At 38.9% G+C, this 26,558-nt stretch overlaps 1 protein-coding gene across 1 annotated transcript in view; it reads left to right on the top strand.

The window, feature by feature from the left end:
- The window catches only part of LOC112142371 (E3 ubiquitin-protein ligase RNF43), a 95,670-nt gene that overhangs the window by 50,637 nt on the left and 18,475 nt on the right, over positions 1 to 26,558 (top strand). The window contains exon 2 of the mRNA XM_024265677.2: positions 6,247 to 6,360. Coding sequence (XP_024121445.1) covers positions 6,247 to 6,360 — 114 coding nt within the window. The remainder of the gene's footprint in view (positions 1 to 6,246; positions 6,361 to 26,558) is intronic.

The raw sequence follows: 26,558 nt of genomic DNA, 5'->3' as shown, positions 1-26,558 counted from the left end.
ACAGAAAAAGGGTTCATGCTCATGTTTTGTTTACTGTGTAAATTAACCAGGAAGTTTACTGAAAAAACTTTTTTGTGTGACAATATTTTAAGTAGGGGTCTCAAACTCAATTTACCTGAGGCCACTGAAGGCAAAGTTTGTCTGAGGCTTGGCCGTATGGGGTTCCATTTGTGCCAAAAATATGTTTTTGCATCCACTGTCTATGTCTACTCAACAAGTTTATTGAACATTTGTTCGTGCCTATTTACTACTAAGCAATATCTTCTGTGGGTCCTGTGCAACGACAGGAGCTAACGACACTAGCAACTGTTTCTAAGGACTTTCCTGATAACCCAATCCAACCACAATAGCAAATGCTAAGTTTTAAACATAAAGCAAGCTAAAACATCACAGAGCAAACATGAAGCTAGCATCAAAGAAGTGTAAACATGCAGAAGACATTGCTTAGTCACTGACCCTTCATATTAAGGTGGGGGCTGCAAAAATATCAACTTAGGGGCCACAAAAGGCCCGCAGGCCGCAGGTTTGAGACCCCTGATTTAAACTAATAAATATCACGTTTCTTTTTAAATATGATTATTTTTATCTGTTTTTTTAATATTATGATCTTATGTTCAAGATAAAAGTATAAATGATTAAATACATTTTATTTTAATTTTCTATCATCCAGTAAAAACACATACATAAAACAAGCATTGAGACATTTGTATTAATAGTGGACTGATTTGGGAATCAAATCGCCGCCTGAATGACAATCCACAGGCCTACTGGTGGTGTAGATCCACCCCATACCATGAAGGCGTGCACTGCAGGTAGATATGTGCAGTTGCGTTTTCGTTTGCTGTTTGCAGTGGCATTCTGCCAGGCCTGAATGAAAATGTGCGGCTCTCATCAAAGCACAGGTGTGGTTGTACCCAGATCGGTGCCTCGGTGCGCAAAGTTCATCCCTCTTGAACTTTTGTGCCTCGTGTTATCTGATAGAAACAAGGGAAGCGACTCACGGTGGGGGAATAAAAAAGAGCTAAAGCGTGAAAGGTGAGCAGTGTCAGTCAGAGGAAAGCAACCGAAGTGTTTTTTCCTCATCTGTCGTGGTAGAACTCAGTTCACTTTTCCACTTAGATTGGAGTAAATTCTTCTCCGTCTTCACCTTTCTCTGTCTACTCCCTGTTATAGAGAGAAGATGAGCTTAGGGGAGCTCTGACATTTCCAGAAAATGCAAATTTGGGGCAAATGATAGTTATTTGGGCTTTAGCATAATGGATACGGCTGACACCGTCAATAAACCGAAGGTAAAGATGAGCTTTTATTTTGACAGGACCAAAGTACTAGTGCCTGCTGTTCAAGTGCATTTATAGATACAAGAAGCTTCAGATGACACTTTTCCAGATGTTCTAAAAGAACATCTACCCTGCTGCAACAAGTGTCATAGCAGCGGTTTTCAATTTAAATCTTAAGAATTGTTGCATCATCTATGATACTTAGAGGCATGTGCTTCTTGGTTAACAGGGCCAGTATGTAGGCTTTTCCACATACATGCTAACATGCAAGCAACTGCACGTCCAGCTGCCTCTAGCATTAATAGCTGAGCTTACACTCATTAACCAACACTCTTACGCAAACCCCAACTTGCTAAATGACTCCTTTCCATGGTTGCATGTGGGAAGCATGGGGTCAGGGTTTCAGTCTGTCCTGTCACCTCAAGCTATCCCATTTCTCCAAAGAAGACGAGGGCCTGATGGCTGCAGTGCATGTTGCACTGTTGCTCTGACAACAAGATTCTGATCTCTTTCAGCTCCTAAATGGGGGTGCATTACTTCTTTTGGCAGCCACCTGTCTGAGCTTAAAACAAACAGATGTCTTTACTGTAGAATGCTCTGCCAAGGTGAGAAAGCTTTGATTAGACAGGAACAGTGTAGATCTTACACAAAACTAAGTAGAGATAAGAGCTTTGCTGCCCTTTATATTGGCATTGATTAACCTTTTTTGTTAACTTTCAGGGTTGAGTTCTGTTTTAAACTCAGATGAAAGACATCAAGGATAGAGGTTGATCTTTAAGGCTAATGTTTGTGGCTCTGTTTGCTTAGCATCCTGACATTCTGCCATAGCTGGGACTGATATACTTTGTTGCTTATGTTTGATCACACTATATTTCTTTTCTTCATCACTCCGTAGTATTCAGCTATAGCGCTTCAGTGGCTCTAGTGCTAACTGTACAAATCTTTTCCAAAATTCCCGAAATCCAATCACTTCAAAGTGGAACATATTTCTGGGTTTAATGAGTTCAAATGTTATTAGAGAAAAAAAAACAAAAAACAATAACATGTTGCTACATCGTTCTTGTGTAATGTCAGTTCCAGCTACAACAAATAAAACAGTTTTACTTGCTGTTGCAACTGTAGATACATCTACATCTGCAATCTAATACTGGTTTTGTACTAAATATTTAAATTATTTTCACGATTTATTGGTGAACAACAGTAAAAACCCCTTGTAGTTTAAGTGTAGTATGTCAATGGTGCTTTCTCTGTATATCAAGCGTAAAATAAAAGTATGGTTGGAATCTAATTTTTGTCAGTGTCACCCACTAGTTCAAAAGGCAATTCTTTGATTGCTGTACTGAAACCTGTGCTGAGTTTAAAGACCCACTACGATGAAAATATTGTTTTTGATGTTTTTAACATGTTCTTGTAGAATTTTTCTGATAATTTAGGGAATGTATGAAGAAAATTAGCCTTAAAATTGCTTTTCTGAGTATTTCTTTATTCAAACCATTGTGAGCAGACAAATAATCGATGGAAAATAGCTTATTTGTTACATAGACAAGCTCCCTGCTCTGAGCTCTCAGCAACATTAAGGGGAAGAAGGGGCAGGGTTTCTCCAATAGTCATTCACATGAATTTCTAATAAAATTGTGCTGCTCTGCAGAAACTATGTCCTAATTTTTAAGTTTTGGCTACAAATGGCACAATCATAATTAAAAGACTACTGGGAAGGCTTTTAAATAGCTCAACAGATGATTGAAGAGGGACTTTTAAAACAATTGGAGCCAGGAAAAGTTCATCAAACCACCACAATGACACATCTAAAGCTCAAAATGCCCCTACAATTAGAGCAACAGAGAGGAACCAGAGGTAAAAGGAATGAATTCAGATTTGGCCTTAATCTAAGTATAAAATGGGCTACAGAAATAAACATGCATTTCAAAAACTATTTTGGCTTTTGTTCATGGATTGGGCAGTGAGTACACAAATGGGTGCAATCTTAAGCCAAAAGATGACCCTTTAACATCAGCTCCACACGCCGATATGTGAACCATTAACTCAGTTTATGGTGCAAATGACGGTTAAAAACGCTTAAAAATTAATCAAATTTTATATTCCGTTGGCAGGATTATAGATTTCAATTCAGACGCTGCATCACTTCTTACTTCCTATTTAGGTCAATTTGATTGATTTCCTTACCGATTCCTCTTCAGACTTTCAAAGCCTCCTGTCAGAACTTCTTTGAACCTCCCTATTGCTTCTTAACTCTTGGATCAGATGAAGGGAGGACCACGCGCTGATTCTTTCATCTCCCACTGCAGCCGCCTGCTTCATTTTGATTGTTTTGCGTTTGGCCTTTTAGCCAGCAGTTCACCAGCAGCCTGGGACCTGAACAGCTGGTGGTGGAGCGCTAGAGCTCCCCCCACTGACACAAACTGACAGAGCTGCCTGGGCCTGGTTCCCTGCTGGCAACACATGAACTATAAAAGCTCTTAGATTGTTGGCAGATGAAGAAAGAAGAACCTCTTAAGTGAAAGGGGAAAAAATTATTGACTTCTCTCCACAGCTACTGTTTATTTTCCAGCTTTTCTCTCTATGTATTTGTTTGTGGGGCTGGTAGGTTCTGGCCTGGGAATATTTTTGGGGTAGTCTTTGATTGAGCTAGAAAGGAATGCCTTTAATCGTGCCTACAAAGGAACCGAGGGACATGTCCCCGTCAGTGTTGCAACAGATCTACACAGATGAGGCAGAGCAGAGGAGTGAGCATTGTTAGCAGTCTGTAGGGAAAAGTTTGTATTCTGGTCTCTGTGAAATGGAGACTCTGTGATTTGGTTTCCCAGGGTTTTTCTTTTTCAAGGCCAAACAAAAAGCCAGTGAAGACGTTGCAGACGGTCTTTCCTGCTGTTTACAGAGCAGCTTGAAAGTCCCTCTAAGTTCTAGCTGGTGGCACATGCAGAGAGGTGGCAGACACTCATCGAAAATAGAAGATTGTGCTTCCTCCAGTCAACAATACGAAACATAGACGTGTGAACGTGGAGGTGGTTGCCCACAGAGCCTCAGAAAGTCAAAGCGGCCACTCCTTCTGAGCCCGCTTGGCTCAGCTTTGGGATTATTATCTCTTTATTAGGTATGATTGCACCGCCCCGAGCATCAACACGTTTAATAATCTTGCCGAGAACCAAACAGGATCGAGCTGAGAGGACGATTCAAAGTGGCACTTCGCAGTAAAATCTGGTTGTAGTCGCTCTTTCACCAGGAAAGAAATGTCACAGAGAGCTCGTTCTTTTATAGATAGAATTCTTCTTTCTTAAAGGCCACGTTGAGCTGAAAGCCTCTAATTTTAGACTTGTAAATGCAGATTAGTGGGTGCAGCTGGTAGCAGCGCCTGTAGGGAAAGCCAGGGGTTCATACTGCCCAAACCTTCACTTCCTCTCTCTGTGACTGAGGCAGCTTTTAACGCCTCTGACAAATTTTGAGATTTTGTCAGATTTTGTGCCTCTTATATATGATATTTGTTATTATTTAAAATTATTTTCTAATGCTGTCATAACATTTTTTGATTTCTCTATTCGTCTTTCATTACACAACAGCTAATTCATGGGTAACAACCTCCAAAACAAACTCATCTCTCTTTCCTGGCCCTTTTCTGTCCCACCACGGGTCTCCCAGCTTTGGGTTCAGCCTTTTCTTCTGACAGATGTGCAGCAGCCTTTTGCAGTGCATTACGTCAGTCACCAGCTCCGGGGTGCCAGCTGTTGATGTCACCCTTGGGTCTTTTTAATTTAGGGATTTCCGCTGGGTGAGATAAGGGGGGGACCTGTGAGCTCAGCGCACAGCCACATGAAGGGGCTCTGGCCAAACCAGGCCACCAAAGGCCCAGATCGGGGTGGGAAGGCAGGGAGCAGCAGGGGTGGCTGAGGACCACCCCACCAGGGTGTGGATAATCTCTGGGTGATCTGTCAACTCCAAGGAGAGCTGATCTACTTAAATGATCTAATTTGTTTACAATCTCATGCCAGAGCAAAGTTTTTTTTCATATTTTGTTTAAATTTAAAATAGAGGCAAATTTCCATTTATCTAAATAATCATTGTATTAGAAATTATTGTAATTTATTATTCTTAATTGATTTAAAAAAATAAAATTTTCGGTTTAAATATTTTTTATGTCATTTTTTGTCATTGTTAAAAATGTCGATTTAAAAACTTTTCATTTCTTCTTAGTTTGCTTTTTCAGTGATATTCTTTGGTTTTAGTCATGTCCTCTTTTGACTTGTTCTGTTGTAGAAGTCACTCCAGGTTCAGGTTTAAAATCAACCAAAGCTCTCATCATTTAAGTTAACTACCCTCAATGTCTACTTTTCCGTTCTTCATTGTTAGGGTTAGGGATTTGTTCAAGGCTTGTCAATGTCTTGTTTATGTAGTGTTCATATCTTGTTCATTTTATGTTCATGTTGTGTTCATGTTATGTTAATGTTTTGTTGATATGTTGTTTATGTCTTGTTCATGTTATGTTCAAATCTTGTTGATGTCTTGTGCATGTCATGCTCATGTTACGTTTACGTCTTGTTGATATGTTGTTCATGTCTTGTTCATGTTATCTTCATGTCATTAAGCCTGGTCTCCTACACATAGGGTCCTTCACTTCGCACTCTTTCTTTATGTTGTTGTGTAAAGATTGTATTTTTTTGCATCAGTATATTAAAACATTATAAAAAGTGTCAGTAGAATTGTCAGTTTAAATCAAAAGTACTTAGTATCACCTAATGACAGAGTTCTGATACAACACACAGTGACAGATGCTGTTGTCATTCTCAGCATTGACATAAACACATTTCATTTGTTTCCTCTACAAACTAACATGAAACATCAACTTGCCTGTCCAGATAGAGTGAATACGATACATATTCAGAGGATTTCATTTGATGAATCTAACGCTGTTTGTGAAGAATCTGGAAAGTGATGATTCTTTGTTGTGTTTTGGCAGTATCACCCTCTGTCTCTGTGCAACACAAGCGAGGATGAACGGCAAGACGGAGACTTCATCACCATCGTCAAGCTGGAGCACAGGGTGCCCCGCTGCCTGCCGCTGCTCGACAAGGTACCCCCCCCCCCCCACACACACACATATGCAGATGTGGCACTGATGAGCTCTGCTCGCTCTTTTCCCTCCCGGATGTTGGCGGAAACTCTCTTTTCCTCGGTCAGACAAATAAAACATCTTACCCGGCCGTCTGCTCTCCTCTGCTCTCGGGTTTCAACTTTCAAGAGAAAATGGTTTTGCAGGGAAATGTCTGGCAGGACCGTAATGTTTTGTTCAGAACAGAGGTCTCTTTGGTTGGAGCAGGAGGGGGTGGGCACAGCTCGGCTTCTATGTAGCAAGTGGCCGTGAGCCCTGGCTCTGGATGTAAAGACTTGGAGCTCCAGCTGTCACAGGTCAGATCCTAGTCAGCCCACCAGAACCAGACTCCCAGTGTTCTCCATTTCTTCTCCCTCTAATATGAAAGCAGCCGGAGCTCCGCTGCGGTTCAGATGAATGTGTAACTGTGACGAAGCTGACCTAAATCTCCCCTGTGTTTAAGCACTCTGCCATACACACAGGCTGGCATCCCCCAGCTTTAAAGCAGCGTGATTTAAGCGCTTGCTATTTTTCACTTGTTTTTCAAGTGGTGACAAATTAGCAGGCAGGAATATAGTTAGGCGACTGCCTTTTTTTAGCCTGTGTTTTCTTTTCCCCTAATTTAAAGCCATGTTGAGGAGCAGCCTGCCAAGACGACGATGTAGACATTCCCACAGCTCCTCGTGCCTCTCCTCCTCCTCCTGTTAGCTCCTCGCCACACCGGGGAGGAGGGCTGCCACTCAGGACAGACTGCAGAAAATACTTTTGATGAGAGCCTTGATGGAAACACCGTTTAGTGCCGTAAACAAAAGCCAAAAACCTCCGAGCTGCTCCCCACCCCCTATAGAAGCGAAGGAGACACTGTTAGTACGGAGTGAACTACATTGTTGTTGTGGTCGCTTAGAAAATATGCGCTGCAAAAAGCTCTCCAGTGCAGCCACCTGCATCCTGGCTTTCCCAGCCCGGGCTCGGCTGAGATTTGTATTGAGTGTGCAGCTGTCGAGCCGATCGCTCCCGCCTTTTCAAGCGCATGAATCAGACAGCGTGGGGTGTGCGGTGCCGGCTCGGCCGCTGCCCCTCTGTGGGGCTTGTTTACAGTTTAGTCTGACTGCAGCCCTCTCCGCCGATCTATAGATACTCGGACGGCCGCAGTCAGCTCACGTTGCACCACATTGACTGAGAATAGGCCGTAAGCTAAACAAAGTGGTACTTAAACCTTGAATGAGTGAAAGTTGGTTGTTGTTCCTTTGGTTTTCAGGGATTCCTGCCTTTTTTGAAGGGAAATCCACTCATTGACCTGTACTGCTTTTATGTCCACATGTTATATGAAAATAAAGAGGAAAACGTCTAAAGTATTGCTTCCAAATCAAGGCAATTTTAACTGGATTTCTTCGTTTGGCCTTTTAACCCTTTAACACCTGAGGCGTCGCCGGTGACGACACAAAATCTTTAACAGATTAGCAGATTCTGAATCTGCTGGAATCACGTTGATCGTGTTAGCAATTTAAAAGTTACAGTAAATCAAAGAACATAAACACTGGAGCTCTGATGTTAAAGGGTTAAAAGACTACACTGTACACTGTAGTTTGGTGTTTTTAACATGTTTTTTGTGGCATTTCTTTAATGATGGAGGACATTTATATAGTGAATTTAAGCTTAAAATTGTATTTCTGAGTATTTCTTTTTTTTCAAATTGCTGTGAATCAGCAGCAGATGAAAAAATGCTGTTTGGAAATGATTGTATAGTGACATAGAAACTACACCTGCTTTGAGGTCTCAGCGACAGAGAAGAGAAGTGCGGTGGAGTTGCTCCCATTGACATATATAGAGATGGACAAAGTGCCTGTGAAGTCGCCCATAGAGAATGCCTTACCTCCGGTTCCATTGAAATTAAGTCAATTCAGTTGCCATTTTTCCACAATACCATTAGTAAGCAGCGATTGGCCCGACTTATCATTTCTGATGTAACTACTCTCACCAATCAGGAGTGAACTTGTTGGAAAGCCACACCCCTTCCACTGAAAATGAGCTCAGGAGAATCTGTCAATCAAACGTTTAGATTATTCAAGGTGGGGCCCACATGCTTTTACTGAGGCACCTGATTGGTCAGTTTCTAACTTGAATAACTTCTGATAAATAGAATGACTGAGTAATAGCTGTTTATTTTACTATAGAAGTTTATAGGATTTTGGCTTTCTGGGACCAGTGGGTACTTCCTGTTTAGGGGAAGGGGGGGACTCTGTCCACTTCTAACAGACAGTCAATGGTTGCTCCACTTCAACAATCTAACACACAACTCGTCTTCATTTTCCTTGTCTAACCCTTCCGCTCTCTTTGGGGTCCAGATGACTCCAACTACATATCGATATGTGATTCCTTCCATGACAAATGTGGACAAAGGTGGACAGGATTTTATGTCTGCCATGGACATTAGTGAAACTCAAAAATCAATGATAGAAAAAAGTCCAGATGACCCCCCTTTAATGTAAACAATCCAAGGAGAGCGGAAGGGCTAAGCTGGAAACAATGCATAAAACTTTACGGCTGGATAGCTCCAGTACTGCTCACCACTTTTTTTGCAGCGGTAAGGTTAGGTTGGGGATGTGAGGGGCTGTAAGCTAGTGGGAGAGCATATCAACAGATGGATGATGGGATGGGGGTGGGCTTACTCTGTGCCAATAGTCCCACCCACAACTCAGAGGCAAATTACTTATAACCTTCTGTTGCTCTGCAGAAACTATGTCCTAGGAAAAGGACAGAGTGTGGATTTTGGGGCCTCTCCTTGTTATTAAATATGAAATCAATAAAATTTCATGTTTAGAAAAAAAACAACTGTATGACTTACTTCTCTATTTTGGTTTTAAACTTCATAATTAAAACACTACTGGGAAAGTTTTTTTAAAATGAAAAAAAAATGGTCATTGGGGCATTTTAAACAACTAAACGCAGAAGCTTTAATACAACTGAGAAGACCTGATGAGTCAGCAGCAGGTTGAACCACCTTCAGCTGTAACAGTTAAATCAAAGGGAAATTGTTTCTGTCTGACTTTATGGTTGAAAGTGTGTTATTATTGTTTCCATTTATTGGAGTTCTGAGTTTATGTGACGTGTTTCCTCTGCTCTACAGTCAGCTTTGGTCTGTTTGTCTCTGACATACCAGTATACTACTCATTTCAAACAGTGCAGTGGAGTCTGTTTTTTAAATCTGCCAAACTGAACAAGACTGCAGGTCACAGACTCAGATTTGCTCTCAGATTTTGAGGATTTTTTTACCCTGTAGACACTACTTAAAAGACCAGAAGATATTTTGAAAAATACAAAACATCTTTTAAAAAATATGTGTTGTAGAGCTCCAAATGATCAAACAGTGGACTCATTTTCAGGTTTCATGTTACATTTGTCTTAAAATTCTATTGTTTGATCTACAGTAAAAGTGATCCAGTGGTCTTTTAATGTATCATAATGAAATTTTTAACCAAAATCCAAAAAGCTGTGTCGTTTTCTAAGACATAGTTTCTCAGTTTATCTGAAATTTGCCTCTGAGTTGCCGTGAGTTTGACTGTTGGCGTGACCCAACCCCGCCTCCCCGTCCTGTCACCAATCTGTTTATGTGCATTCCTTCTAGCTTACAGACCCTCACATTCCCAACCTAATAATAGCGGTGCAACAAAAATGAAGATCAATATCTGAGCTGTACAGTTTTGAGCCAAATACCAACTTGTGCATGGATCTAGTCGTCTACAAGTGGATGCATCAGAATGGAGCGGAGCACTGAGCTGGTGGCCTGTCTTGTCTGGTCCTGATTCACCACAATCTGAATAAAGAAATACTCAGAAATGCTATTTTAGTTTTTCAACATCAGAATAATCCCACAAGTGCATGTTAAAAGCACCAAAACATCATCTTTATCAGAGTTGGTCTCGTAAAAAGGGTCTCTGAGGGTTATGCGTGATCCTTGAAGTGTTCCCTTTCTTCTGATCTGTGTTTTCACTCTATATTTCTTTGAAAATGCTGGAATCAAAACCCAGAATGCTCTCCTTAATGGCAGTAGAGTCCTTAGAGTTGCTCTCGCTGTGGAAGCGATCTGTCCGCTCCACGCCTGACTCGTCTGTTTACACTGAGGCTCTGGAAATGTTTTCAGCTGAGGAACAACACTTGACTCCGGGGGAAAAGGCATTTCTGCCAGGAGCACTTGTGTTAACTCCACAGCATGCTGAATTTACTCTGAATAAGCGCCCTAATCTGCACTTTTTGGGCTGACTTCTTTTCTCCCCGGCTCGGGCAAACAGCTTGAATTCGGAGTTATTATGTGAAAACTGCTCCTGCGGTGATTTGAGTCTTTGGCCCGTGTCTGAACTTGTTGACTCTCAGAGAGCCGGTCTTATTGATTCTGCTCCTCAGATGAAAAGGCCTTTGGACTGCTTGTGCAGTAATCCTGTTTTCTTTGACGGGGCCTTTCATGTCCATGCGTGTGTGCACACAGCATGTGTGTTAGTGGATCACATTATTTCAAGTGTGCTTCCATAGATTCATCTTAACTTTGAGCTGGCAGCAGAGTATGTGTAATATTTGAACTGTGTGAATGATGACTTCTTAAACGAGAGTTTTCCCAGAATTTAATGACAAACAGCATTTTTGAGAATTATGGGGGGATTTTGGAAACACACCAATTAGAAAATAGTTTTTAACTTAGTAGACCTTTGCAGTAAACAAACAAACAATGAGATTCTGGAGTTTTTAGGTCAAGTATGATAGTGAATCAAAAAGAAAATTGAAAAATATTACACTACCTGAATTTTTCAGAGAATATAAATTATAACACCAAAAGAAAAATGACGAAGAAACAGGATTATTTCAGGATCTGTAAGCTTAAACTGAATGCCTAAATATAAATGTTACAGAGGAGGAATAAATCAGGCCTTTTTCCTAGAAGGATGTTTTGTATTTTCTGTTTTGCCTTTTGAAACAGTGAACCTTCAGTTGCAATAGGAAATGTTGCTCCTTTGGTTTGGTCTGTTTGTTTTCACAATGTACAGCAGATCCTGAAGTGTCACATCATCCCAGAGAACGCAGTTTAACTTTTATTGCTTTAACTTCTATTTTCATCTTTTCCTTTTTCCTTTTATTACTAAAAATGATTTTGGTCACTATTTATTTACACAATTTGCTATTTTTCCAGTACTTATTTTCATAGAGGTTATAATAAAAATAATAAGCTGTGGTTTGATGTCTTGTCTTACTATCCTGAGTTCAGAGTTCGCAGCTTAATTGAGATGATTTGAAAGAGATTTCCCCCTTTTCCCCCTTTGAATTTCATTTTCTAATTTTTGAAATTAGACCAAAATCTTAAGTAAATTAGAAAACTTTGATTACTTAGTGTAAAAGCAGCTTGCTGTTAACAAAAAATGTGGGACCTGAAAAAGAGATTAAAGTTTATGTCAAACTTTTCTGCAGAAAAACTCTTTGGTTGTGTCAGTGGTAATTTTATACCTCTGCACAAGCCAAAGTCTTTATTATTTATTCTTTTTTATTATTATTATTTTTTTTTTTGCGAACAGATTTACTTGGGAAACATTATAATTTCAGACTGAAACAAAGCCTGCAGGTGGATTCTGAGGGTGGAGGAGGAGCTTAGGGTCACAGGGCAGATCATAAAGGAGATCATTTCACTGTTGCACCACAGCTCTGACTGTCTAAAGACCTCAAAGGCTTTGCTGCACCACCTCAAAAGTCACTTAACCCTTTAACAACAGGGCTTTAGCTCCAGTGTTGACATTCCTCTGACTACCTAACTCTGCAACCGTTGACGTAATTAACGTAACTCCGATGGATTCTGAAATGGAGAAAAGCAGCCTTGCGCTGATATGCAACACTTTACAGTAGAGAAGTGTTTGCACCGTTACACTTTACGCCAGAATGTGTTGCATATTGATGCAAAGCTGATATAAAAAGCTGCTTTTCTCGATGTCAGAATCATCTGATTTCCCTAGATGGCATGAACAGTCAAGGATGTACCATATATCAAAGAGCGTGTGTTATTTAAATGTTGCCATCGACATCTGCTGTGTTAAAGCGTTAAACAAACCTTGAAATAGTTAAGGACCCACATAGATGAATTGTGTTTATAACATGTTCTCGTGGCATCTTTCTCTTGATGCCGGATATTTATAAAAAAATAAAGCTTAAAATTGCATTTCTGGGTGTTTCTTGATCCAAATTGCTCTCAATCAGAAGCAGACAAAAAAAAGGGATTTGAAAAAGATAATATTTGTGATGTAGAATATACATTGGGAAGGCCACAAGCTCCCTGCTCCAAACTTACAACAACGAGGAGGGGAAAGGGGGCGGGGTTGCTCTGCAATAACTCTGTCTTAGAAAACGTTTTTGACTAAAAACAGCATAATTATAATTAAAAGACCTCTGGGAACACTTTGAAAATAGATCAATAGATGAAGTAAATCTTTTTTCTCTTCCTGGAAAGTTGCTGCTAAAACAGGAAGCTGCAGACAACATGGGAGGCAAGCCGAGGGGGCAATATATTTTTGTCCCCTTGTCCTTTTGTCTACGGGGGGGCAACACCTCATCTTATCCCAGACTGTTTTCATATCAAGACAGGGCCTGGAACTGCGATGGTAGAGCTGCCTTCGCCTCCTTTTTTTGTTCAGGGGCTGAGCCCGGTGTCTCTAGCTCATCTGAGACGACAAGTCAAGGAGGAACATCTGGAAAAAGATTCCCTTTTCAGCTTTTCAGAGAAAATGCAAAAAGCAGCAGGTACACAATGGACATTTTAGTTGGTTTGAAATGCGTCAGCATTTAAAGACTTCAGCAACTGCTTTGATTTCTGTCCAAAAAGTCTATTTTCTTCTTTTTTTTTTTTGCTACACCCTGCAAGACAGTTGCACATTTGGGCTTCTGTCTTTGTATTCTGCCAGTTGCAGCTCAATTTATGAACTCCTGCAGGCTTCACCATGCCCGTTTATTAATATGTTTGTAAAGTCATTGACTTTTTGAAGCCCTGCTATAAAACTTTCCTTCAAATGGAAACCAGCAGAGTTTATCTGTTTCCAGAATGAGATCAAGTCTGCAGCATTAAAAAGTTTAAAAACCATCTGGAAAACAGGATGAAATCTGTTATTTGGTACAAGAGTTTTTTTTAGCCTCATTGAAGATGCTCGTAATACCATAGCTTACTTGTAAGGATAAGAAAAATAAAAAAAATCAGCTTGTATTGGGATGAAAATTCACATTTTGACTGTTAAAAATATCATATTTTAAAAACTGGATGCGTTATTACTTTAGTTTGCTCCTTTCTTTGAATTATTTAAATTAAAGTAGGACTATGTGGACAAATTTAGTTAGTTAAAGAATACGATATTTGAATAGTTGAAGTAAATATCCTAAAGATCAAAGTTCTGTCACAGCTGTTTTGGTGCAGGAAAACATCATTCTTTTGGGGGTTTGCTGCACTATTCAGCTCTGCAAAGATTTCTGAAAGCGATCAAAAAACGGATGCACAAAAATCCTCAACCTCTTCCTGGACAGGCATGTAATTGTCCTTAAAAGTCTGTGAAAGCAGCCTTTCAGAAGTGCTCATGGAAGAGGCCTTTGGCTTGGTGTTTGGAAAATCCCCCAAACAAGACATGACAAACTGCTGTGCTTACTTCTATTTAGAATAGCAGAGAGTTTGGCTTTTGTAGGCCTCTCATCTCCTTCAGGACCTCCATGATATGCAGCAGAGGGAATGAATGGGTTCCTCATTGTTTTACATCAATGTGCTGAAAAGATACTAAAGTATTTCTGCAGTCTAAACTCCTGTGACGTCTTTGTGAAGGACCGTTGGGTAGAATTTGTTCCATCAAATTTGATATTGTGGACCAGTGTAAGTAACAATGATTAATCATCATAATTTATTATGTTGACATAAAAAAATGTAGCCACACTAATTTTATTAAGTGTTATATTAGGTTTGTGATTGTCCAAGAAATGGATGTGTAATTAAGCCAACACGTGGAACCAAAGTTTTCTTTTGTTTCCTCCACGCCAGTTTGTTAGTCACACACTGGTCCACCACCTTTTAGGTTGTGTCATATTAGTGTTTTTATTTATTAAAACTTATAAGATAATTATGATACATGACTATATGCAAATTTTGAAAAGGGCTTCGGATGAAGTTTGACAAACACCAAACACCCTGTTTTGAATCAATCTAAACTTTATAGTATCTATAGTATTTGTACTGTATTGTATTTGTAGTTGTTAGGAGTCAGAGCTCTGTGTCCCCCTCTGGTCTATTGACATCTCCTCAATATGTAATCCCCTGATGCGCTCACTTGATTCTGAGCCTCACTCAGTGCGAAGTATTGTTTGTGCCGAATTTCCTGCATTACCGAGCTTCATTATTCTGACCTGAGATTCTGTTTTTCTGACCCTCATTCTTCTCCGACTCTATTTGTCTGCCATCTGCCCCAACCCATGCCTGAACTGCAATATACAAAGTCCCTGAAACTTCTATGCTTGTGATTGACCTCTGCCTGCATGACCCTGCCTTAGCTTCACAGACTTATGCTTATGTCTGACTCCTGCTCTGTCGACCCATCTGTCCAATAAAGCTGCTGCACTCGGATCCTGCCGCCTGACTTCCTGTTTGTAACACATGTATTGTAGTCTTTTAGCCAAAGTATTGGTATAGAATTGCAAGAAATATACACATACAGTTAAAACAATCAATTTTGGTCAAAAGAAAAGAACAAGAAATGCATTTTTCAAAAGAAAGAAAAAAAATATTAAAAAAATAAAGAAAAAAATGTAAAAAAAAGAAGAAATTCAAGAGAAAGAAGAAAATGTTAAAAAAGAAAACTCTTTTAAAAGATAGAAATAAAATATTTCAAAAGAAAGAAAAATTAAACATAGAAAAAAATCACAAGAAAGAAAAATATGTTTAAAAAAGAAAACATTTTTGTAAAGACAGAAAAAAATATTCAAAAGAAAGAAAAAATGTTTAAAAAAAAGAAAACTATTTTTCAAAAGACAGAAAAATTTATTTAAAAGAAAGAAAAAAATGTTTTAAGAAAAGAAAATAATTTTTCAAAAGAGAGATAAAAATTTACCATATTACTCAAATCTACATTTCCAAAATCCAGTGTGCTAGAAATTTCCCAAAAGTCTTTGCAAAAAATGTGCTTCGATGCTCACTAGATTGCAGAGACCACAATGCATTTGTAATTTGAAAAACTATATATTTAAATCATCTTTTTAGTAAAGTTTTCATCAAGTTTTCATCATTAGAACTCAGTGGATTTATAAAAAGTCTACGTAAAATTTTAATTTTTATTAGGTTTTTATTTCAGGTGACTGTTTAAAGGAAAATTAGTGAGCATGGTGTCCGAAATGCATTAAAATCTAGGACTCTGTGTAGTCTCGCACTCAGTGGTTTTTTAGTAGGGAGTAGGACCTGAGACAGTAATGAGCTTCAAGGCTACCGTGGTGTTAGCACGCCAATGCTAACAAATTAGCATGCTGGCATTTCTATAAAAGTACATCACAGGCTTTAGTTAGCAAACAGCAATGCAATTTATTTGATTTCAACAGAGCAGGGATATTCATATTCATAGACAAAAGCTCATACAAGATTATGAAGCACAAACTCAGTATGTGGGTGATTTTAAACAAAGCAAAATTGAGTAGCAAACTCTTCCATGCTGCTGCATGCTGTTAATTTGCTAAACTTTATTTAAAAACTTCACGAACAATCTTAACTGCAGATCCTCCCTGCTGTATTTTTTCAAAATTATGTGATTAAAAGTAAAAAATGATGCTTTTATAAAAATCAGGACTAACTGATTAAAAAAAAAACTTTTAATTTTAACCCTACTAAAATATATCCTTTATTTATCCATGATTTCCTTTTTCTGTTTGTCTATATTCAACACTGAGTTGTTTCACAGTCAAGTAGCTGTTTCCTTTTCACTCTACATATTTGTTGCAGCTTTTCCTGGTGGATCTTGTTGTCTGATTAGCGTGTCTCCTTCGTTCCTTCATTTCATTCACTTTCTGAAACAGATGGTGTTCCGACTGTGAAAGTATTTTTCCAGAGCCAGATTCTTCTGTCTCATGTTCTTTTCATGGTGATGCAAATATCAAACACTCGCAGGGTTTTTAATCAAGCCACACAATGGCCACCTTTGTTAGGCGGCTCTCTCATCCACCTACACAAGAAGAATTACTGCCCCACCCTGCACCAACAGGAGCTGCGGTCACTGCCGTTCTTCCTGGGGTTTTGGGTTCAGCTTGATAATAGCTATATGCATTTAACTCATAAATGTCTTCATTGATGTGTGCAAAAAATATCTCTGTGATTATTTTAAATCACCCAGTGTCTACAGGATGTATGATTATTATGAACAGGGAAAAATATGATTGTAGAATGAATAATGAGTCATTTTTTTCCAATTTGAAAGACTTTTTAAAGTTATTTAACTTGTTTGTCCCCCAGTAGTACTTTTACAGAACAATAAAAGTTCAAGGGATGCCTTGTAAGCTATTAATCTCTTCATTGGGAATCCACAAATTTTGATTTTTTTATTTGTTTTTTTGTTGTAAAACATAAATACAATATTTAAATCTGGAGCATCCTTTTTTATCAACCAGACCAAAACATCTGCTACTGCCACCTAGTGTTTGCTTATAAAACTAAAGAGGAATGCACACAACGATGCACATGAGAAAATGTTAAGATTGGCATAGGTGCTGTAGGTAAATGTTCAACTCAGAAATTACACTTTAAAGTAGTTAAACTGCATGCAGAGGAAATATATATCACAAGAGGTAAAGAATGTTGTAAATTATGCTTGAGTGAAAATCTATGTTTTTGCTTCAAATTGATTTTATCTCACACACACCAACAGATCAGTTTTCTTTTTTTATTATAGGCAAATAAAAGTTTTCTGTTAATTTGATATTGGAAATATTGGTTTAGATCACAAGTTATGTTAACTCTTTTGTTGATAAGCTAACAAATTTACTTTTAGAATAAAAAACGCATCAAAATACTACACATATTATTTTATATATATTAACATGAATATTTAAAGTATATGAAAATGTATATCTAAATGGGATAAATTTAGGAATTAATTCAATAGTCGTGACATGAGATTCATGCATTTCTAACACCAAAGGCAAAACTGAAAAGCATCACTTATACTCGCAAAAAAGTATTGTAAATGTAGTAATAAAGAGGAGCAGATCTTTGTCAAATATAAGATCATATGTCTGTGAAACATCACTCTCAGTGTGATTTTTTTTTTTTAATTATGGTTTTTCTCTTATGTCGAAGCTTTGGAGAAATACCTTCCCTAACAAGCAGGTTCTCTTAAAAATAATTGTACAATGCACAACACAGTATAAAATCAATGCAAACACACAAAAAAGGACAGATGGATGAACCTGAAAACAGTTAAAAAATTTATATCAGCAATCCTTCCCTTCTGTCCATATTTACAAGTTTCTCCCCAAAAGACAGCACTAAAGAATATTTTGGATTGAAAGAATTCTTTAAATATTTTTCAAGCCTCCTCCGCAGAACCCTGGACTGCTGCCTAATGATCTCTCATCTGTATAAATATAGAAGACTGTCTGCACATTATGGTCAGACAGATGCTTTTTGATGCTGCGCTTTGGCCTTACTCACTGAGAACTGACTTATTGTCCGATCATTTCTTGCTCCTTACAGTGGAAGTTCACAGATGGGGTGAAATCTGAGTAGTATGGCACTAAAAAGAGACAGAAACATGACAAACATTGGTACATCCATAAGACAGACATGCAAGTTAGTAACTGTAACACTAAGATGAGAGAAGGCAGATGAATGCAACCTTCTGGAACATCTAAGACGTAGTTAGTTATTGTGGCAGTTTGAGACCAGGATCAGTAGAGTTTAAAGTGACGTAAACCTGTTGTTGCACAAAAGAGAAATGTTAGTAACTGCAGCAAGAAAACAGGAAGAAGACAGACCTGAGAACTTTGGAACTCCTGTTAGAAGCATTGACTGTAAACGAGATCTGGACCGATGTGAGTGTGATGTCACCCATGGAAAATACCTCAGTTCCAGCTCCAACCAAATGAATTCAATTCAGTCGCCATTGGAACCAGACAGCTTTAGTAAGCTGTGATTGGACCAAATCGGCCTGACTGATAATTTCTAATTGATCTCGCCAATCAGGAGTGAGCTTGTTGGAAGGCCACACCCTAGTACCACTTGAATCTGTCAATCAAAAGTTTTTTAACATTTGATTTGTACTTCCTGTTGAGTGTGAGAGTAACTCTGTCCAGGTCTCATATACAGTCAGAAAAAGTTGCATTTTCTGTTGTTTTCAAGATAGTAAAAGCTTTAAAAATAGATAATTTAGTGAATGTGCTCAGGGAAAACCCTGGTTTACCTGGAAACAATGGACTTGGTTCACTTGCAAGTCACAGTCCAGGTCTTGTTTTGAGATAGTGTGAATACTCCAAAGACAAAAGAGTACAGGTGGCATTTTGTGTTGGTTGGAAACAAAAAACAAAAAAAAAAAATCACCAATCTGAGTAAATTCAAAGAAGCACAAATTACAAAAAGATTAAGAATTGTCTAGTCGGAGGACTTGTTGGACTTTCTAAAGTTCCACTTCAACTACATTTTTATATATTGTAAAATTGTTCCCAGTGGTCTTTTAATTAAAATTATGCAGTTTTTAGCAAAAATCAAAGAGCCTGTGTCGTTGTCTAAGACATATTTTCTGCAACGTTGGAGGACCTCATTAGAAATTCACCTCTAGGGTTGTGGGCAGAACTGTTGGCACGGAAGTAATCCTACATAGATATCCCAGCATTCCTTTGTTTACACCCTGTCCCGCTAGCTAACAGTGCCTCACAAGACCAAGCTAATGTTAGCGAAGCAAAAAAAAAAAAAAAGAAAAGCAATATCAGCATTATCCAGATGCACAGTTTTAAGCCAGCACAGGTGAGGAAAATGAAGACGTTCATGGATCTATTTGTGTTCAAGTGGAGGATTAAGAATTGGAGCGGATCAGGGAGACTTTGGCCCCTCATGTTAGTTGCAGCGTCACAACAGGTCTCATGATATAATACATATTGTGATATATCCCAAGAGTGTACCAGAACATTTAATTACTTTTTTTAAGAGTATGACTCATAAAAAAAATCTACCAGAATAAAAGTAAGACACTGAAGGATTCTCATAAATACTTAATTAAAACTCGTCTTTTCAGCATTTTAAATCAATACAAATATTGTTAAAGGAAATATTGCGATTTTTTCCTACACCCCTAATGATTATGATGTTTTTAGCCAAAATTAAAAAAAAATCTGTTGCTTTCTAGGACATAGTTTCTGTAGAACAGCAGTTTTTAATAGAAATTTACCTTCGAGTTGTGGGCGGCACTGTTGCCATGGACCGACCCCGCCCTTCTTTCCCTCCTTGTTGCTGATAGTTGCAATTTTTAAGTTTAATTTTCTTTATTTAAGTCCCCCATCATCAGCAAAATGCCACAAGAACATGTTGAAAACACCAAAAACACAATTATCACCAGAGTGACTCTGTAAAGTACTTCAAAGTGAGTCAAGAAAGTAATTTCAGGTTATTTTAAGTTTATTGTCTTTTATCGCTTGCCGTTTGCCTCTTTGGTTTGGTCACAAATAAATATCAAATGCAATTACAACAAAAACCAAAAACTCCAGTAAAAAAACCTATCAAGCAAATTCATAACATTAATTTGCTAAAATTTTCAGGCATTTGAGCTTTCCGGTGAAACTGAGTTAGACCGGACTGCAGGCAGCAGCTTAGCACGCCACCTTGACCTGAAACATTGTTGGCGTCCAGCTCTGTTCAGCGCTGTCGTCACTCTCACCAGTGAGGTGTGAGTGATGTGCAGAGGCTCTCTGCTGCACTCTCTCCCCTCTTGTCTTGCTGTGGCCCGTCAGTTTACTGCCAGCGTTGCTTAGAGAAGCACCAGCTAACAGCACAGCAAACCTCGTTCTCCACATGGACGCACGATTTGGAAGGCGCGTTGTTTACTTTGAGAGGTGGAGATTTCAGATCTCTCCTTTTCCAGCAGCTGTCGATTAGCAGCTTGTCGTTTCCCCGTTCTCACTTTTCTGCGCCTTCCTTTTCCCGCCCCCGTGTTCAAAATCACACGTCAGTTGTGTACTGGATCCACATGGTTACTTTAGGCATGAGAAGCTAACACTGCGTGTCTTTCTGCACGGGGTCTGGAGGATCTGGGCATCTTAACCACAGATGTTTTCTAGCCCAACAGTGAGATTTCATCAGTGCCTTTCAGAAAGAGAAGCTCTTCAAAATAGAAGCAGCTGGACTATCCCATTACTGTGAAGCACATAAGAAGACACTTGTTTTATTGTTATTAAAATGATTCTCACTATTTATTTGGGATTTTGAAATGACAGTTGTTTTGTGGTTCCTGTGTGCTTACAGAACTCATGCAGCTTTTTGGCCCTGTTGGTTTGCACTTTTCATGCACAGTAGGAAATCCTTGGTGGATTTTTCAATGATTCTCATACAACTATTGGTTATGTCCCTTTTTTCTATTACAGTGGTGTGTATAGTATATGGGGGAATGCTTAATCTAATGTTAATGGTCTGTTCGTCGATTGTAAAACCATTTCAATTAAATTAACTCAAGTACTTCCTCATGTTTCCTTAGCTTCCAGATTTGGAATATCATTAGTATGATAAATGCCATCCACATTTCAATACAACTATTACAGGTGTCAGAGTTACATCAATAAACGTATAACAATGGACACTGCTTGTGGTTCGGTGACACAGGGGTTAGTATCTTGCTGATTTGGAGCCAGTTTTTTGGCTATCTTCTGTGTGCCCTAAAGTTGTTTCATTATTTTCATTCTAGAACTGAAGATTTTTTACATTTACCTGCCAATAAAAGGTCACATCCATGTTTGAGCACACTTTCAACTCAAATATAAACCAAAGTTCATAAAAAATTTTCATGTAAATCTAACAACACAAGTGAAAAAAATGTAAAAATGGACCACAATGCTCTGATAAATTGGAATTTGACTTCTGTTATTGTCTGAAGGAAGAACTGAAAATGTCGCTCCAGAGGTTTGTAACAGAGTCAAAGTTCATCAATATAACTTTTTTTGTTTAGTCACAAGTTTTTTAATTCTTTCATTTGTCATTTTAAAAACGTTGGAACTTTCCACGTTAGATTTATTAACATTGCATCAGATTTTTTGAAACTGCACAGAGACTTGTGATTTAAGCGAATTTCCTCAGAAACTTGACAGCTCCTGTTTTTACAGCCAGCTAATGTGTTTTCTTGTAGGAAAAGTGAAAATATCTCCTTTCACATACCATTGTACACTTGTGACTGTGCACACACCCATGCATGAATATTGGGCTGGTGCACATAGGAGCATCTATGCACGCAAGGCTGTTTATCTAACGCCTGAGGACAAACACACCACCCTCTTTTTAAGGCTGTCTCAGGCATTCAAGAATGAATGCGTCTGGAGGCATTCATACGAGGTCGGCGCATCTCACTTATCACTTCAAAGGGAGCGTGCAAGGGTCAGGGTTTCATCACGCTGGCGTTTGGCGCATTGGATCAGGGGGAAAATGCCGCGCTAAAAATAGGATGCTGTCTCATGATCAGAAAGAATAACAGAGCCCAGATGATACTAAACTGTGCCAAAGTTTGGCTGCTAGAATGCCTAACTCAGACCTACTCAAATGGCGGCTGCGGGCCACATCCGACCCCAAAGAAACCTCAAGAGCGGCCAAAGGCAAAATCCATCTAAACATTGCTAAAAAAAAGTTGTTTAAAACTAAATTTTTTCAAAATTTCACTCATGTTTTGTCCGTGAATGAAACACAAGCAATTCAGCATTGATAAAACACACTCAAACAAGCACAAAAAAGTCATTTGTGATACATCTCTCAATTTGTCCCGAAAGAGTAAAAGCACTTCCTTTATGAACCCTTAAAAACAAAAGCACCCCTGTCAATTGAAAGAATGAAACCTGCTAACCCAACAAAACTTACTCAGTCCCGAGTTTGTACCTGTTTTGCATAGCTCAGCAAAAATTCTAAAATAAACTATTTTTACAGAACTATGGTATTAATCTTATTTAAATATTATTTTACATTTAATAGTTCCATATCAATTTTGTTGTGCTGATTGTAGTTGCCAAGTATTATATCTCATTGTCGAGAGTCACCAAGAACGTATTTTTAGAAAACACGAATTACAGTAAAAAGTTTTCTTGGATTCTGGAATCTCACAGCTTTTAGAAAGGTCCTTATAAATGTAATACACTGTAGGGTATTTTTATTTTAGGAAGATTGGTGGTGGGCCAAACGCATAAGACCAGGCTAGGTGACAGGAACTTGAAATATTTACTAAATTAACCTAAATGTCACAAAAACCCCATGAATAAGCAAAAATGGTGACAGAGCAGAACAGATGACCTGACAATGACAAACTGAAAACCAGACACTTAAATAGACTGAGGGTAATTAACTGAGACAACTGAGAATCATTAACCTGAACCTGGTGTGACTTATGGCCAATTCAAAGCAGAACATGACCAAAACCCATAGCATAACTGACAAAAGCTAAACCAAAATCTACAATCCTCACAGTACCCCTCCCCAAAAGGGCAGATCCCAGATACCCAAAACCAAAATATGACCAAAACCCATAACATAATAGTCCACAATCCTCATAATATTCATAGATTAATTAGTCCAAGAAAGTCATTCATTGTCAGGAAAAACTTTGAACCTTTTTTCTTTGTGATTTGAGTCCTTTTGATCTCTTTTCTTGATGTTCATATTGCAGTTATCAGCTACAATGAAAATCTCAGATTTCTGAGCTGCTACCAGTGTTTTCAAACATGCTATTCCAAATTAAGGACTCCATCTATTTTTTATGTATTTTCAGAAAAATAAGACCATTTTGTTTTGATGTGGTTTGATCAGCCCATGATAACTTTTAACTCCAATCAGGTTGGAATGTATTTGTGATTTAATTTGATTCAAATAGCTTTTGACCACCGTCATCTATAATTATGATTCTGCACAAGACTAAGCAGGAATAAAAGGTGGATGGATTCTCAGCTTAATTTCTTTATGGACATCTTCGTTGGGATGTAAATGCTCGTGGACGTCTTCATCCGTTGCTTCTTGGTCTGCCTGCAGAGTTTTTGCATGTGTGGATGGCAGAGAGGATCATCTGACGAGTGCTCGTTGGCCCTGCAGTAACAACTGTACCATATCTCTGCCTCTCCTTGATGAATGAGGTGTTCATAGAGCAGTAACTTATTATTACCGCTCTATTAGTGCTTTGATCTTCCAACAGTTTGAACCCTGGAGATTTTTTAGAGGGAGGTTCGTCAAAATAGCTTTGCAGATGGGCCCGGTCTTGCCTGGGCTGTGGGGAGAGGAGGCCTGGAGGTGTGCAGGAAAAGCAGACTCCAGAGGAGCGACACCGCAGTCTAACAGGCTGCTGGTGTTTGAATGGATCTGAGAAACAGCTTGTGACATATTTGTGATTGATCTTTGGTGTTTTTGATTGCTCCGTCACCTTGGAGACGGATTCTCCTGCAGAAGATTTTGAAGAATCTTTGCAGTAAACCACAGGCTGTCAGCCCTGCCAGGACATTCCTCTTTTAATGACAAATGTGAGGAGGAAGTCTTGTGGTGAAACATGAAGACAGCAGAGGAGAGGGGGAACAGGAGCAGGTCAGGGAGTTGAATGAGTTGATTCCGGGGGGAGTGGCAGGCCTGGCCAGTGGGGGGGGGACGCGGCATGGCGGCCTGGGACCAGGTCCTAATCAGCCCTGTTGACAGGAAAATGTGTTGCTTTGATTCTGTAACGTCTTTGGCCTCTTTTCTTGCCATTGATGGCATTCCAGCTTAATTCTCTTTCCAGTGGCCCATCCTCCATCAGCGCGTCTCTCATTGTGGAGCCTGAGCCGCCGGCCCTCTTGAAGATCTGCATTAGAATGTTGTTTTTATATAGCAGCAAGCGGAGGCATGTGGAGCCTCTTTTGAACTGCTCTGCAAACAGATGGAGGTTTTCATGCCGCCTTTATGAGATTAAGTGAAACATTCCCATGAAAAAAGACATTTCCTCGTGTCCTTTCACCCTCGCTCTGTCTCACTCTGCCCCTTCCCTTTGGCTCTCCTCGTCTTCATCCCTTTTAGTGTTTGCTCCTCTTCAGACGAGGTCACTCCAATGCTGAGGTGTACAGTGACCCTGAAATCAACAAATCAATGCAAAGACGTAATAAAGATCACAACAACAATTATAAAGCAAAAGAAACAACATTACATTGTTTTGGAAAACAACACAAATTTCCAGAAATCAAAATAGTGTTGAATTAAAGTGGCGAGCGGGATTGTATGGTCAGCAGTTGCTACCCACCAAACCCCTCATGCCCCTCCTCCACTTTCTTTGCTGCTAAACGCCCCTCACATCGGCATAAATACAGATAGACAAAACAAAGCTGTGACATCACCGATATAAAATGTCTTACCTCGGGTTCTGCGGAACAGATATAGCCAGAGTTCACCATTTTAGAAGCAGACAATGTTAGTAAGCAGTGATTGGTCCGAGAATCTGTCAATCAAATGCTTTGATTGTTTGAGGCGGGGCTAGCGGGCCCCACATGTTCTTACTGAGGCGTTTGATTGGTCAATATATAACTTGAAAAACTTGCAATAAAGAAAATATATCATGAAAAAAAAAATTGATGTAGCAAGATACATTAAAGAGAGAGACCAGAGCCAGAATGGTTATTCTGACAAGCAAAACAACAGTAATAGCTGGGACCAGCAGGTACTTCCTATTTGAAACGCGAGAAGGTAGAGAATGGGTAGTCCAGCTCTTTATGTACTGTCTATGCTACCCACCCCAGCTCTCAAGCCTCTCAACCAACTCCTTTGCTGCTACATGCCCGCCTGACTCTCCCATCCTGCCCCCCTTGTCAGAGCTGCATGAGACAATTTGCTAAAAAAAAATAAAAATCAAACACTTATTTTTAAATGTCCGGTTTTCTGTTTGTTTTCATCAACATGTTTTCAACTATATTAAGTTTTAGTCGCCTGGGGCTGACGAACAGGTCTATGTCATTTTTGGAAAAACTGGTAAAAGTAATTTTTTGGGATTTCCTTGGCAACAGAGGTTTTTGGTTAACCATTTTAGCGCTGCCACAATTAGTCAACTAATCGACTACTAATCGAGTATCAAAATAGTCGACGACTAATTTAATGGTCGATTAGTCGTTACTTTATATTATATGGAGTCAGAGTGAAGTTGAATAAAGTTGTGAACATTCAGTTAACTTTTTTTTTATATTTAAATCTGTGAGACCAAAACTTGATCTTTTGTGAGAAATAGTTCCTTTGTTTCAGATGCCGACCTCACTTAATTTAATCTTATTTTAACACCAGAAACTAATGAAGGAAAGAAGCTGCATGATTCATTAAAGGTTTAATTGTCTTTATTTTTAGTTAGTTTAAAGCTAATGATGGTTAAATGTGTGCTTTACAGCAAGTTTACATGTGACTCAATTATAATCGACTATAGTCGACTAATAAAAAAAAAAAAAAAGAGCAGTGATCAATCGGTCAAAATAATTGTTTGTGGCAGTCCTAAACCACATCCAGATTCTTAATATGTTTGTATCATATAACAAGCCTTTCAGTGAGCCAACCGTTCATACATTATTGGGTGGTGGTGGGAGGGGGGTATAATTATCTCCAAAATCCATTTTCACCCAGTAGGCTACATCTCACATTTTGGTGAGTTTTTGAGTACATTTCACTTAAATGCGCAGTAAGAAAGAAGAATTTCGAAAACAATCTGGTTCTTGCAGTCCAGGAATGCTGCTGGGAGTCATAAAATGAAACACAATAGGAAACTGTAAGAGCTAGTTTTATGGAACATCATTGATTGAATTATGGCGTTTGTTCACCTTTTCAACAGGATTCTATTTTGCATGTCAATATGTTCTGACAGACAGTATTTCTTTAAGCTTCTGGCCACAGACAGTGGTTATAAGCTCCTTCAAAACTCAGACATCATCTAATCAGCGATATCCCATAATACCTACCTTCACGTTTTTTTTTTTTTTTT

Source organism: Oryzias melastigma, linkage group LG14 (genome assembly GCF_002922805.2).
Source record: "Oryzias melastigma strain HK-1 linkage group LG14, ASM292280v2, whole genome shotgun sequence".
Taxonomy (NCBI): domain Eukaryota; kingdom Metazoa; phylum Chordata; class Actinopteri; order Beloniformes; family Adrianichthyidae; genus Oryzias; species Oryzias melastigma.
This window is presented reverse-complemented; position numbering and strand designations above follow the sequence as displayed.